The sequence below is a fragment of the Octopus sinensis genome, linkage group LG13, assembly GCF_006345805.1.
Source record: "Octopus sinensis linkage group LG13, ASM634580v1, whole genome shotgun sequence".
Classification (NCBI taxonomy): domain Eukaryota; kingdom Metazoa; phylum Mollusca; class Cephalopoda; order Octopoda; family Octopodidae; genus Octopus; species Octopus sinensis.
In genome coordinates, this window is record NC_043009.1 from 20,242,976 (window position 1) to 20,257,975 (window position 15,000).

General features: G+C 38.1%; 1 protein-coding gene across 2 annotated transcripts in view; it reads left to right on the plus strand.

The window, feature by feature from the left end:
- LOC115218591 (zinc metalloproteinase-disintegrin-like atrase-B) overlaps positions 1 to 15,000 on the plus strand; it is a 60,409-nt gene that overhangs the window by 8,315 nt on the left and 37,094 nt on the right. Inside the window, exons 1-2 of one of the 2 annotated variants that reach the window (XM_036508193.1) lie at positions 922 to 970; positions 8,134 to 8,268. In XM_036508193.1, coding sequence (XP_036364086.1) covers positions 8,203 to 8,268 — 66 coding nt within the window. In that variant the 5' untranslated portion in view covers positions 922 to 970; positions 8,134 to 8,202. Of the gene's footprint in view, positions 1 to 921; positions 971 to 8,133; positions 8,269 to 15,000 lie in introns of those variants that run through there. The other variant, XM_036508191.1, reaches the window with a different exon arrangement.

Sequence of the window (15,000 nt, forward strand, 5' to 3'; positions counted from 1 at the left end):
CAATTTAACTGCTCCCTCCATCCTACCTCTCCAAGTGCTGAGTTGCAGGTCCTCAGATTTTTCCTGGTTGATTTTGTTTCCTGTTACTGCCTCATTCCATCTTTCAGTGATGCTAACCAACTCAGTATGCTTAGTATTAAACACAATAACCATTGTCCGCATATGCCAACACATATCTTCTGCCCCCTAATTCGTTTGAGACGTCCCTCAATCTCGCCAATTCCTGCAGCAGTGGCTCAAGAGTCACTGCATACAGAAGGGACGAGAGGCAAGCTATTCATTGCTTCCCTTCTTTCAGTGGTTGTTATTGGCTTTTTTGCAACACTCTGCCTGTGATGCTGGGAGTTGCAGCAGGATGTCACTGAAGCCCATCCTTCAATCTGGTCCACTTAAAATAGTGCTGATGAAAAGTTACACACATCAGCTTGAGAGGGAGTAGTACAAACACATCATGGCCCACCAAAGACTAAATTGTCACTTTCTGGCCATATTGCCACTCTGCTACTTGAGCCCATCAAACGGTTTTTGTTCCTTCATGCCTTACATTAAACAGCTTGTGTTCCTTCATGCCTTACAGCATGTAAGAGATGCCACATTAAATGTAGAACCATTTTATTTTGAAATTTGAAGATTTGATGAAGTTAAAAAAATAATTGAGAAGGAAATCATAGAAATTGCCTTTGATAAGTGACAAAGTATGGGGCTTGTGAGGTCACATTGAGCAGCCACTCTATGTTTGTTTACTGCTGTTAAAGAGTGTGTTACATTATAGAACGGGGTTGGCCTATTTGGTTACCACCCAGGGCAAATGAAACTCACACTTTGCTACTGCATCAGTTTTTGATATGTAAACAAAACTCTTCAATGGATGAGTGAGTGTTTGAGAGGAAAGAGAAGATAAGTGCATAATAACACAACATGATGAGATGAAGATTGTGGGAAAGACTGACACAGATGATGACCAAAAGAGGTGAGAAACAGAAATGTCATGTTTGATGTTTTGTTTGATAATATCGTTGCAGGGTTAACTGCAATAATTAACAGGGTTAACTGTGTTTTATAGTTGTTCATTGGTTGACTGCAATGTTTGATTTTTGTGTAGATATTCCTTGACGTTTGAAAATATTTTTTGAAGAAAGAAAAATGAGAAAAATTTAGAATACCAGAATCAAAGAAGCAGCATTTACCATTAGTTCATGGAGAAAATTATTGACAACCAAAACTAAAACCTTTTGAAGTGCTAAATAGAAGAACTGATTCCTAAAATTTGTGAAATATTTCCAAATGTTTGTTGGTTCAGCTTTAATAGCATTTTTTCAACAGAAAAATCTTTTAGCAAACTCAAACCTACTAAAAGCTATTTTAAGATCTTCTACAGCCCAACGTTTGGATTTAGCAAGACTGAGGATTGAGTGAAACCTTATAAGGGAAGCATTTCTAGAATGTTATTAGAAATTTTGCAGATTAAGAAAACGAGAAAATCCTATTTTATTAGCTGATTAGGATTATCATTGTTTTGCATAAAGTATATTTTGCTCTGGTCATTCAAGTACACTGTGGATACAAGCTTTACAAAAGTTGACCAGCAGTCATTGTTAGATAGCCTGGGATTAACCATTATCTGGAATTATTCTTTCATAATCCTACACCAAAAACTGTCTTCTTTGTTCACATTTTATCATAACCTTATTTCTTTAAAAAGATGAAAAAGCCAAAACTTAAAAATTTCCTTTTATACCATTTTTATTAAAAAAAAGAATATAGAGAAAAACTTCTGGAGGATTTGAAGTTCATTTGGCTGACCAGATTTTTTCAACCAACTGAGAAGAATCTCTTGATGACATTTTGGCAGAAAAAAATAAAACAAAACAAGAACAACTATTTCAATGATAATCCTATTCCTGATATTCTGTATTTCTGGTTTGGATTATCTTCATCTGACCAGATTTTATTTGTTTTCCTTATTTTGACAATATTGAAAATAAAATTAAATTCATCTTCTAAATTGTCTTGGATGGAAGAGTTCATCTGTCACCTTGTTTAACCCGAAACCTAACTCTCCATGTCTTTAGTTATGACCATTCTGTTACTCAAGTATTTCAGCCAAGCCTTCAGTTTGAAGATCAATTCTTTTCTGTTTCATTCCTCAGTCTCAGAGACACTTTAGAATGGTCATTAACCCATTAACGAAAATTAATTTGCAAACAATAGACATGTTGAGCACTAGAGGTGAAAGACTTGTTCAACAAGCAGATTCCAGCTTAAATATACTTTTAAGGAAGTTATAAGGAGATGGGCTCATCCCATTCAGCTTTTGAAGTCTTCTATTCCATTCAATGAAATCATTTTAATTTGAAACTCCTGAGATTTCATTCCATAATTAGTAACACGAGTAAATACTTCTGTAAAGAGAAATGGTGAGTTAGTAGAGCAACCAATGAAAAAAATTGTGATATTTGTTCCATTTCACAACTTTCTGGGTTCTAACCCCATCAAAATCAACTTTGCTTTCCATACTTTTGGGGTCAATAAGTACCAGTCAAGGTAGCTATTATTTCAAGCAAATTGCAGGACTACATAGAGACCCGGTCTTTATGGAGTTCAATATAATTGTTATTTAGTGTTATATACAGCAGGAATATGTTGTTAGTTTTATGTTTGGTTTCCAAGTTGATATTAAGAAGAAAAAAAACTGAAATCTGTTATTACAGCAGTTGTTAATTTTATTGCAGTGATTTCTGACAGCAATTAGAACATCGTTGTAGAAGGTCAAATGTTCTTTCTGCCTGAGTAGGGGAATGTCATCTGCGAAATTACGTCAGGGCAATGTATGAAAGATATCACATTTGTTGGCTGGGCAGAAAGCATTTGTTTTATTTTGGTCGACCTTAGTAAGTCATTTACAACAGTCTGTAAATGATTCATGAACTATTTTCACCTGTCTTTTCAACTCAAATGTTTTCAATTTAAAAGCCAACTTACAATACAGTGACATTCAAAAGTTATCTGGACGTCTTCACAATTGGCTGTGAGTTGGTTTGCATTTTCTGAACTTGTCAGCAGACTTTGTTGTCTTAATCCTCATTCACCTACATACATATTACATTGCATCAGCACACTTCAGAAGGCAGCTTCTTTTTTTTTTTTCTTCCCTTAATAATAAAACACCTCTTAGTCTCCTGACATACAATAACCACCACACATGACAGAAGCCTGTGTGTGGTGTCTTCTCCCTCAAACATGGAAGTTTATCAAATAGAATCAAATAGCTTTGAAAACAGCTTCAGAGAAAAGTTGTTTTATCTAAATTTATTGCAGAAAAGAAGCAAATTAGGAATTAATTAAGTTGGTTGTTGTTGTACAGTTCACTTCTCATTATTATAATTGCCCTGTGTTAGGGAGGGAGGAAAATTACAAATTAAAAAGAATTGTGAGGGCATGCATGAACCACTGCATGAACCACTGCATGTGCCACTGCATGTGCCACTGCATGAACCACTGCATGTGTCACTGCATGTGCCACTGTGTGCACCACTGCATATGCCACTGTGTGCACCACTGCATGCATCATTATAACATGTTGCTGCTTCTCGCCGTTTGTGGGTATTTTTCTGGGTCCTCTTGGTTGACCTGTCAAGTAGAGTCCCAATCAGTCCCATCTCTGTAAGATACTCATCTGCTGTGACCATGCACCATGTGGTCAGCCAACATGGGCTATCAACCCAGCTGGATCCTCAGTGAAGAGAACATGGTGAGCAGTTTGGTCATGTTGCTTACCATAAATCTAAGTTGATTAAAAATCAATCAATGTTCTAATGAATTGACTATCATACAGTACATATCCCATCACCAATACTGATCTGTGTTTCTGCTTGAAACCCAACACTCAATGACTCAGTCCTTAACTGGAAATAGGTCTCATGAGGAAGTTCAGCTTACAGCAAGTGGAGTGAAGGTATGTCAAATATTAATGAACCAATAAATAATTTCTGCTTTTGATGGGATTAATGATTTTTAATTAATAACATTGACTAATGACAACAGATGTTTTCATTGTTATTGCAACGACCATATGTAGGTTCCACCATTGATTTGCTAAAATATTTATCTCCAATTTACAACAACATACAGCATACATCCCTCCTCCCTCTCTGTCTCTCCAAACCATAAATACTCAAGAAAATACATCATGATTAATCTTAGCAAAGTATTTTGCACCAAAAGTGCTCAACAAATGCTCACATGAATTATGAATTACGTGAAAGAGTAAAGATTTAGTGTCATTTTCTGGTGTGGGTGATGTTATTGTGAAGTGATTCTTTCACTACAGAATGTGATGGAAACTGTGTCTTTCACCAGGCACAGCTATAAATAGCAGATTCCTTGGAAAACAGATGCATAAGACTATCAATGTTGGGAGGTTCGTTATAAAATTGCCCGGAACAAACAAATCCTGTGGATGGAGAAAAAAACCACTTCAAAGTCCTGAACATGGAATTAACTTCCTAAGGACATTCACAGACTCAGTAACAAGATATATTGTACTCTGTAACCTGTAGGATACATCACAATTAGTCTTGATCTCCAAATCTGAGAACAACACATCATCATCATCATTTAATGTCTGTTTTCCATGCTTGCATGGGTTGGATGGTTTGACAGGAACTAGCAACCCAGGGAATTGAACCTGGCTCTGTCTGTTTGGCATGGTTTCTGTGGCTGAATGGCCTTCCTAATGCCAACCATTTTACAGTATTGAGTGGATGGTTTTTATGTGACACCAGCAGGGGTCACCAAGTAGCTTGCATATTGAATATAAATACAGCTACAGATAAATACAGCTACAGGTATACATACAGGTACATAGCTATATATATATATGTACATGCATTAAATGTATTATTCCCTCAATTTATGTCAATTAATATATTACCATAATTATTCTAATGCTTCCTGGCCCCTACACCCACACTTTACGTCCTAAACTATCAACTCTTGTGTCTTTGATTCCTCACAGATTCTTAATGGTTGGCAGCATCTAATACCATGTTACATTTGCATTTTATATTATTCCACTTCAGCAAAAACAATTTCTTTTTGAAACTGAAACCTCCAAACTCCTTGATTCTATTAATATCTCAGTCCATGCTAGCATTTGGCACTTGTTCTGCAGCAATTCTTCTTATATTCGGTTCACTAAGAACAGAATCAGAATCTTGAGATGAAAGATCACTGTACAAGCAAAACATTTGTGCAGATATTAACATGAAATGTTCATTCCAAGAAACAACTTACAGAATTTCGGTCTACATTGGCTGCTTTACCAAAATATTCTTTACAAGGAAATCTCTTGTTATCAGGCTTTTACTTGTTTTTTTTTTTTTCTTTTACTTGTTCTGCATGAAAAGATTTTCTAGGAGTAACTGCTCACCATCATATTATGAAACCATATGTAAACTAACTTCTATCAGGATATTAACTCTCTCTCTCTCTCTCTCTCTCTCTCTCTCTCTCTCTCTCTCTCTCTTTCTCTAAGTACATATTAATTACTACATGGAGGTTGATTCTGTAGTCAACCTCATAACTCTCGTTTATTTTATGATTAATGAACAAGACTCTAATTGGCAGACATGACTAATATTTAACATGGTTACTGGGCTTCATGTGGCAGAAGTTGTCCATCAACCTATGTCACTGTGACTGATGTCAGGATGACTGATGCCTGAGTGGCTTTTGATTGATCACTCACTCACTCATGGTCATTCATTAAGCCATGTGCCAGCCATTAACTGGTTTGTTCAAATGTATGAATATGTGTTTATGTCGCCATGACTTAGCAGTTTGACAAAAGAGACTAATAGAATAAGTATCAGACTTAGAAAAGAAGTACTGGTGCTGATTCATTTGACCCCAAATTCTTCAATGGGGTGCTCCAGTATGGCAACAGCTTAACAACTGAAACACTTTAGAGATAAAAGATGAAAAAGGAAGATATTCTCTGAACAAATGGAGCAGGTCTTTCACAACTGATTCCATCCTGCATTGATTGAATTAATTAGATTAATTCTAATCAAGTGTAAAAGTGCAATTGTGGCTGTGAAGTTGAGAAGCTTCTTTTATAACCATGTGGTCACAGGTTCAATCCCACTGCATACCTAACTCCTCACTCATTACTCATTCCTCTCCTTTCATTCATTATTCACACACAGTTCTCTCTCTCTCACTTGTATTACTCCGTCTATTTACTTGTCCCTTCTTGCTCACCCGTCCCTCCCACCATGCCACTCATGCTATATGTCTAATCAACCCCCTTACCAGCAAATAACATGCAGCTGCCATCAATGTCTCTCTTCTGCTACTTCCTTCTTCACTACCATCTCATCCCTGTCACTCTGTTTCTCACACCATACTCTTTCTTCTTTCACCCTCTCACCCTGGCTTTCCTTCAGTCATCAACCACTCTTCTTTTTATATTCTTCATTATGTTGTGTTGAACAAAGACAATATGGAGAAGTGATGTCTGTTTAGTCTTCTAGAAGACAAAGAAACCTCACTAGTGCTGGTGCCATGATGAAACATACCCAGAAAATTCCAACAAGGGAAGGTGTTTATAAGCCTTTTAAAACACACAAAAACTGTTAGATTCACTTCAACATTTAAATTTAATTTGCTAAAATATTTTTGTTGCTTTGAGACCGCACCCCATGCACAGACTGAACAGGTTGTGGTCTCAAAGCGACGAAAATATTTTGGCAAATTAAATTTAAATGTTGAAGTGAATCTAACAGTTATTGTGTGTTTCTTAAATGGCTTATAAACACCTTCCACACTGCAATTGTTTTTGTTCCAGCACACGATCTCAGATCAGGTTACTTGCTATGCAAGTACATCTCCAGTGAGGGAGTTGGTGAATAAAGAGAAACAAAGAAAGTTTGAAAGGACTCTTTGAAAGCACACCATATCTAGAGCTAATGCTATGTAAAAATGCACTTAATACACCCTGTGAAGTGGTTGGTGCTGGGAAGGACATCTAGCAGTAAAAACCGAAAATGAAATGTTTGAGTGAGACATTGTCTTTGATGTATCTGAGAGGACAGCAACTCCACAGAAAAACTGACACAGACTGTTGTGATAATCCATCCAACCTGTGTTAGGACAAAAACACTACACATAGAATGGTGATGGTGAGGATGTGTGTGTTGGTAAAGGGGTTTACAAATGAAGAAAAAGTACTCATTATATGCACACATAATACATGCCCTAACACACATTTATATATGTATGTTGTAAAAAGCATTTAATACATACATACACACACACATATATACATTTATATATGTTATTTATGTATGTGTGTATATGTACATATATATACATATATGTATATGTATGTGTGTATGTATGTGTATATATATATATATATATATATATATATATATATATATAGAGAGAGAGAGAGAGAGAGAGAGGCGTACATACACAATGATCATTGTCAATAATGATACTGACAATGATGATGATGATGATGATGATGATATATATATGCCTGTATAAGGAAATATGTGAATTAATTAAATATTGCCGGAAATTTCTTTGTGTGTGAGTTAAATAGAAATAGTTTGAACAGTTTCATTTGTTATGAAGTTGGTTGTGTTGTAGAGTAATTATAAATGACGACCCAACTTGTATTAGTTTGACTTTTTTGACGGTTGTACATGTTTGGTGTAGAAGGCGGAGGAGGAGGAGGAGGGTCTGCTAGAGACTATGAGAATGGCAATTTTGCTATTATCAACTGTTTTCACCTCCACTATCATCGTAAACGACATATACAATAGCTGCTGTCAGTTATTTGATTTTTCTTTATTTTTTTTATTATTGCAGTTGAAAATGAATATAGATTATAGAATCTGATGAAATAACAGAAACACACTTCAGAAAAAAACTGAGCAAAAGCTGGACCAGAACTTCATTTTTAATTTATATCTAAAATTGACAAATTCTGGTTTGCAGCAGAGACAACGAAAAAAGAAATTTGGTTCTCATCTAAATATTATTATATTTTGTTTTTGTTTAAAAACATTGTTTCTTCTTCTTGTTCTTCTTCTCACACACCAACTTTTAATTGTCTGACAGGCGCTTCTGTCAGGACTGGTGTTGAATCTAGAAGACACCTTTCAAGTTGATTGGATTCACTGCTCCAGCATGAAGGTTCATAGTTTGTTCTGTCTGCTGCTGTTCATAGGATGCATAGTTGCAGAAATTATTCAGGTATGTTCTACAAAAAACTTTTACTTCTTTCTTTTTCCTTTTGGCGAACTTTTTTTTATTTTATTTCTTTCAAAACTTTTAATTAATTTCTCTCTCTCTCTCTCTCTCTCTCTCTCTCTCTCTCTCTCTCTCTCTTTCTCTTTCTCTCTCCAATTCCTTTCTTTAAGTTTTCTTGAAAGTCCGAGTAGGGGTTATATATCTGATGGCTCTGCCATTAATAGGAAGAATACCCACCTTTGATAATCTCTAACAGACAAATCAAAATTTTAATAACTTTATTTCAAATATAAAGAAAGAAAAATAACTTAGGATTAATTTTTATAAGTTTTTTTTTTGTGTTTTTAGTGAACTTTGTGTTTTAAAGCAAAAAAAAAGAAAATTAATTTCAAGTTTTGTGGCTTTCCCAACTTTTCACTGTTTCTCCCAATGAAATTGTGTGATGCAGGAGAGGTACAACCTTGGGATAAACACCATCTCTTCATATTTTGAGTTCAAACCCCACCAAGGTTTACTTAACCTTTGTTTCTTCAGGAATGACAGAATGCATCCCAAACACCTATTGAAGGTCCAATGAATAGATTGTATTATACGTCTATCATTGTGTGGCCTTGTGGTGATCTTTTTAACCAATACAATCCAGATAGTTTGAATATTTAATACAGATAGTGGAACATATGTGCCATTTATTGAATATGTTAAATTTCAACTGTTACAGTTGAAATTCCCTCAGTCTCTTATCATAATTTTACTGATTAATTCTTGAAGGAAATATCTTTGGAATAAGACCAAAATAATACACCAAAATAATTTTTGGTGTACCTTTATTTTGTTATATCTAAGAAATGCACTCAGAATTAATTCCTTAATGAAAATACTGCACATTCTGTCTAAGGGAATGTCCAAGGCAGATTTAACCAAGAAAATAACTCAACTCAATGGTTTATGAGTGTTGTAAAAGTGACAGTGGCAAAAGAATAGCATCATCTTCATCTGACAATATTGGTGGAATTGAATTAGCAGAATGAGGATCAGACTGAAACCTTAGGCAGGATTTGGCAACTGCTTTTTATGTTCTGATTTGAAATCTCATCAGGATCAGCTTTGTCCTTTCCCCTTTCAGGGTCAACAAAAAAACCCCCAGTCAAGTCCTGAAGTTAATGCAATGAACTAGAATCATTTTTATCCTTCTCACCATGGAACAGTATTAGTAATTAGTATTCAAGACTGTACAAACACACACACACGTATATATGTATGCCATCATCATTATCATCATCATCATTTAATGTTCGTTTTCCATGCTAGCATGGGTTGGACTTTTTGACCAGGGTCTGGGAAGCCAGGAGGCTGCACCAGGCTCCAGTCTATATATATATAAGTATATATATATATATATAGGTTTAGTGATGCAAACAGAAAATAGAACTCAAAACATGAGTATATATATATATATATATATACATACATACATACATACATATATATATATATATATATATATATATATATATATATATATATACATACATACATACATATATATATATATATATATATATATATACAGATATATATCTATCTATCTATCAATATCAATCAATCTATCTATCTATCTATATATTTATATATATATATATATATATATATATATATACATATTTATATACACATATATACATATAAATACATATATATATATATATATATATATATATATATATATATATATATATATATATACCGGAGTAAACACATAAATGTGAAACAAGGTGGAAAAAAGAGTACTCAAATACCAGTGGTAGAGTAATATGCTTTATTTAAAGCAGCAGAAAATTCCACAAAACCTGTTACTCTGAGTTTCGCGAAACTCAGAGTAACAGGTTTTGTAGAATTTTCTGCTGCTTTAAATAAAGTATCATCATCATCATCATCATCATTGTTTAACGTCCGTTTTCCGTGCTAGCACGGGTTGGACGGTTCGACCGGGGTCTGGGAAGCCAGGGGCCGCTCCAGGCTCCAGTCTGATCTGGCAGAGTTTCTACGGCTGGATGCCCTTCCTAACGCCAACCACTCCGTGACTGGAGTGGGTGCTTTTTACGTGCCACCTGCACAGGGGCCGGGGGGTCCGGCATCGGTCACGATCGGTTCGAGCTTTTAACGTGCCAGCGGCACGGGGGCAACGGGATCCGGGGTACTTTGAATGGGTAGAGGGTATGTGGAATTGCTGCAGAAAGCAGCCCGGGTCTTTGCAGTCACAGCATATCTCCAGAGACCTCGGTCCTTCGCCATTGCCTCAGTGAGGCCCAATGCTCTGAGGTCATGCTTGACTACTTCATCCCATGTCTTCCTGGGTCTACCTCTCCCCCTGATACCTTCAACTGTTTGGGAGTGGCACTTCTTCACACATCTCTCTTCATCCATCCGCAGCACATGACCATACCATCGCAAGCGTCGCTCTTGCACACCACATCTGATGCTTCTTATATCCAGCATTTCTCTCAGGATGCTTACACTCTGTCTTGCGTGCACACTGACACTACACATCCAGCAGATCATGCTAGCTTCATTTCTTTCAAGTCTACGCATGTCCTCTGCAGTCACAGCCCATGTTTCATTACCGTGAAGCATGGCAGTTCGCACACATGCATCATACAGTCTACCTTTCGCTCTGAGGGAGAGACCTTTTGTTGCCAGTAGGAGTAGGAGCTTTCTGAACTTTGCCCAGGCTATTCGTATTCTAGTGGTGATACTCTCTGTGCATCCACCTCCGCTACTAACTTGGTCACCCAGGTAGCGGAAACTATCAACTACTTCTAGTTTCTCTCCCTGGAGTGTGATGGAATCTGTTTTCTGAGTGTCTGTTGTGTCTATTGTCCCTGTGCATCTGCCGCACATGAATGCTATCTTATCTGTTAATTTCCCTTTAATGTTGCTGCACCTCTTATGTGTCCATAGCTTACATTGGGTGCATCTTATGGAGTTTCTACCTGTACCTTTCTTACAGATTGAGCAGGGCCACCTACCCGAGGGGGTGTGTGCTGAGTACCTCTTGCTGCTTACTAATACTTTGCTACATTTATTCTAAGGCCCTTTGATTCTAACCCTTGCTTCCACACCCGAAATTTCTTTTCTAGTTCCAGTAGTGATTCTGCTATGAGAGCTAGGTCATCGGCATAGAGGAGCTCCCAGGGGCATCCCGTTTTGAATTCCTCTGTTATTGCCTGAAGGACTATGATGAATAAAAGGGGACTGAGGGCTGAGCCCTGGTGCACACCTACTTCTACCCGGAATTCTTCACTATATTCGTTGCCAATCCTAACCTTGCTGACAGCCTCTCTGTATAGAGCCTGTACAGCTCTTATTAGCCATTCGTCAATCTCCAGTTTCCGCATCGACCACCAGATAAGGGAACGGGGAACCCTGTCAAAGGCTTTCTCCAAGTCTACAAAAGCTATGTAGAGGGGTTTATCTTTAGCTAGGTACTTCTCCTGCAGTTGTCGGACCAGGAATATAGCATCAGTGGTGCTTCTACCTGGTACAAAACCGAACTGCATTTCATCTAAACAAATTCTCTCCCTAATGAGATGGGTTATGACCTTCTCTGAGACCTTCATCACCTGGTCCAACAGTTTGATACCTCTGTAGTTATTTCTATCTAGAGCATCACCCTTACCCTTGTAGCAGTTGACTATGGTGCTGCTGCACCAGTCATTGGGTATGACTCCATTGTGAACTACCTGGTTTACAATGCGGGTGACTATGCCATAGCCCACATAGCCAGCTGTTTTAAGCATCTCAGCAGTGATTCCTGATAGGCCGGGGGCTTTACCTGGTTTCATATCCTTAATTGCCTTATCTACAAGGGAGCTGTCTATTCGGGTAGCTGGTCCCTCTACTGGGTCAACATTTGGCAGGCTCTCCTCCTCCCATTCATTCTCCTCATTCAGCAGTCTTTCATAATGGCTTCTCCAAGCCTCTTTCTTTTCACTAGCAGTAAAAGCAAGTGTCCCATCATCCATGTGGACACATTTCTCTCCTATAACATCACTATTTTCTCTGACACACTGTCTGGCAATCCGAAATACTTCAGCTCTTTGATCCTCGCATCGCTGGACATTGGCAAACTTCTTCTTTTCTGCTACATCTTTGGCTATGTATACCTGCCGCCCAGCCTCCCTTTTGGCTATCTGGTACAGTTCCCTGCTGCCCCCATCCTTCCAGGCTTTCCAGACCCGTCTCTTTTCACAAATGGCTTTATCTACTGCACTATTCCACCACCACGTAATTCTAGGTCTGGAAGGGACTTTGCACCATCCACAGACTCGGTCTGTGGCACTCAGCAAGCTGTCCCGTAGGAATTCCCAGCTACCTTCTATGTCTGACGTCTGAAGCTCCTCCTCCCTCTCATCAAATTTCTTGATGAGTATGTCCCTAAATTTCTGACCATGTGAAGGGTTCTTTAGCCTCCAAATCCTTCTTTTCTGGATTGGTTTGTTTCTTGGAGTCCTTCTGGCCTCAAGCTTAAAGTCACTGATGATTAGTCTATGCTGAGGGATACATTCTTCACCCGGGAGGGTCTTTGAATTCAAGAGCAACCCTGCATCCCGCTGTCTGGTGAGGATGAAGTCTATTTGGCTAGCGGAATCTCCTGACTGATAAGTTATAAGGTGGCAAACTGGCTTCTTGAAGTTAGTGTTGCAGATTGAAAGGTTACATGCATCACAGAATTCCAGCAGTCTAATTCCCTCATCATTTCTGGTGCCAATACCATGGCCACCATGTACCCCAGTGAAGATACCCGATTCCCGCCCAACATGCCCATTAAAATCTCCACCTACAAAGATGAGGTCCTTGCTACTAGTCTTTGAAGTAGCCTGCAGAAGAGTATCATAAAAGTTGTCCTTCTGATCATTTGGTAGTCCCGCTTGTGGGGCATAGGCGGAGATAATCATAGCTGTGCCACTCTGTAGGACCAACCTGAGCTTAAGCACTCTATCGCAAACCCTGACAACCTCTATGACCTTATCCACCCATTTCTCCGCAAGGAGAATGCCTACACCCCCTACACCTTTCACGTTACCTTGCCAGAAGAGTTTGTACCTAAGTGCCTTGCCCGTGAGGACCCTAGCTGAAGCACCTCTCCATCTTACCTCTTGTATGCAGCATACATCAACCTGTCTTCTCTCTAGCATCTCTACAATCTCACTAGACTTGCCTGTCAATGTACCAACATTGATAGTGCCAACTCTGAAAACTGGGAAGGAGATGTGGGGGGGAGGGGGGATTCAGCGCCTGAGAAGAGGAGGGTTGTTGTGGTGGTGATAGTTTTTGTGGCATTTTTCTTTTGATCTCTCTTCCGACCTGACCGGTGTTAGCAGTGGTCATTCATTATCGTCACTGAGTAACGTAATTAGGTAGCGTAGTAAGGAGGAAAAATACAGATATTCTAGAGTTGAGTTGGGGGGGGGGTCCAGCTGAGAAAGGTTTCACCAGTGAAACGAGAGGGAGAGATAGTTGAGGGGTGCGGGTAATATAGGGGAGCACCAGTGGGGAAGGTTGGGGTAAGGAGGAACGATGGCAGGAAGGGTTGGTGCAGGTTCGTAAGAAATAAAAACGTAGGATATTACTAGGCGGGGAGGGGACTGGAAGGAGATAGTCGGATTGAGGCAGTGTCAGATTCAAAACAGGAGGAAGCGTAAGATCAGTGGGCGGTTGATGAGCTGTGGCGCTAGCAGCTTGTCTTTTCACAGTGAAAGCATATGAGGAGAAGGGGTAGGAATGGGTGGTGGGGGAGGAGGAGGGAGGAGGGCGTATCTGGTGTAGATGGTGAGAACAGTGTTCACCGGTATTGGTGGTGGGGGTGGGAGGGCGGGCGCACCGCTGATGGCGGAAAGATGGAATTAAGGATTGAAGGTAGCCTTAAAGGCTAAATTTCGTAGAGAGAGATAGGAAAGACAAATCAAGTTATTGTACAAGTTGAGACATATATATATATATATATATATATATATATATATATATATATATATATATATATATATATATATATATATTTATCAAAAGTAAAACAGGATGCAAAGGATTTTGCGGTACATATGTTTCTGGCTTTATTGAATAATTTATATCAATGCATAATTGATATAACATGTAGGTCAACAGCCTTCTTCAGCCGTGTACAATTACCACACCAAAGACATATATTACATTATAGCAGGTTTGAGAAAAAGTTTGGGAAAGAAACGAGTTTCACTGGGAAGGTAAATCCTCATAGTCGTATAGATATATAGATATATATGTATATAAATAAATAAATGGAGTTGAACGAAGATGTTAACAAAATTCCTTTACTCTCGACATATGTTTCAAAGACAACATGTTTTTATTCCAAAGGAATAAACAGTGCAAGATGCAATCTTCTCATCAGGAAAGAAAGGGAGCCTCTCTCAGCAACAAGACAAAACAATAATTGCGATGACTGCCTACATGGTAAACAAAACGATAATAAGTGTTTACCATCTAGGCAGTCATTGCAATTATTGTTTTGTCTTGTTGTTGAGAGAGGCTCCCTTTCTTTCCTGATGAGAAGATTGCATCTTGCACCGTTTATTCCATTGGAATAAAATCATGTTGTCTTTGAAACATATGTTGAGAGTAAAGGAATTTTGTTAACATCTTCATTTAACTCCATTTATTTATTTATTCATATATAACACACAAGTGTCTGCACATGAA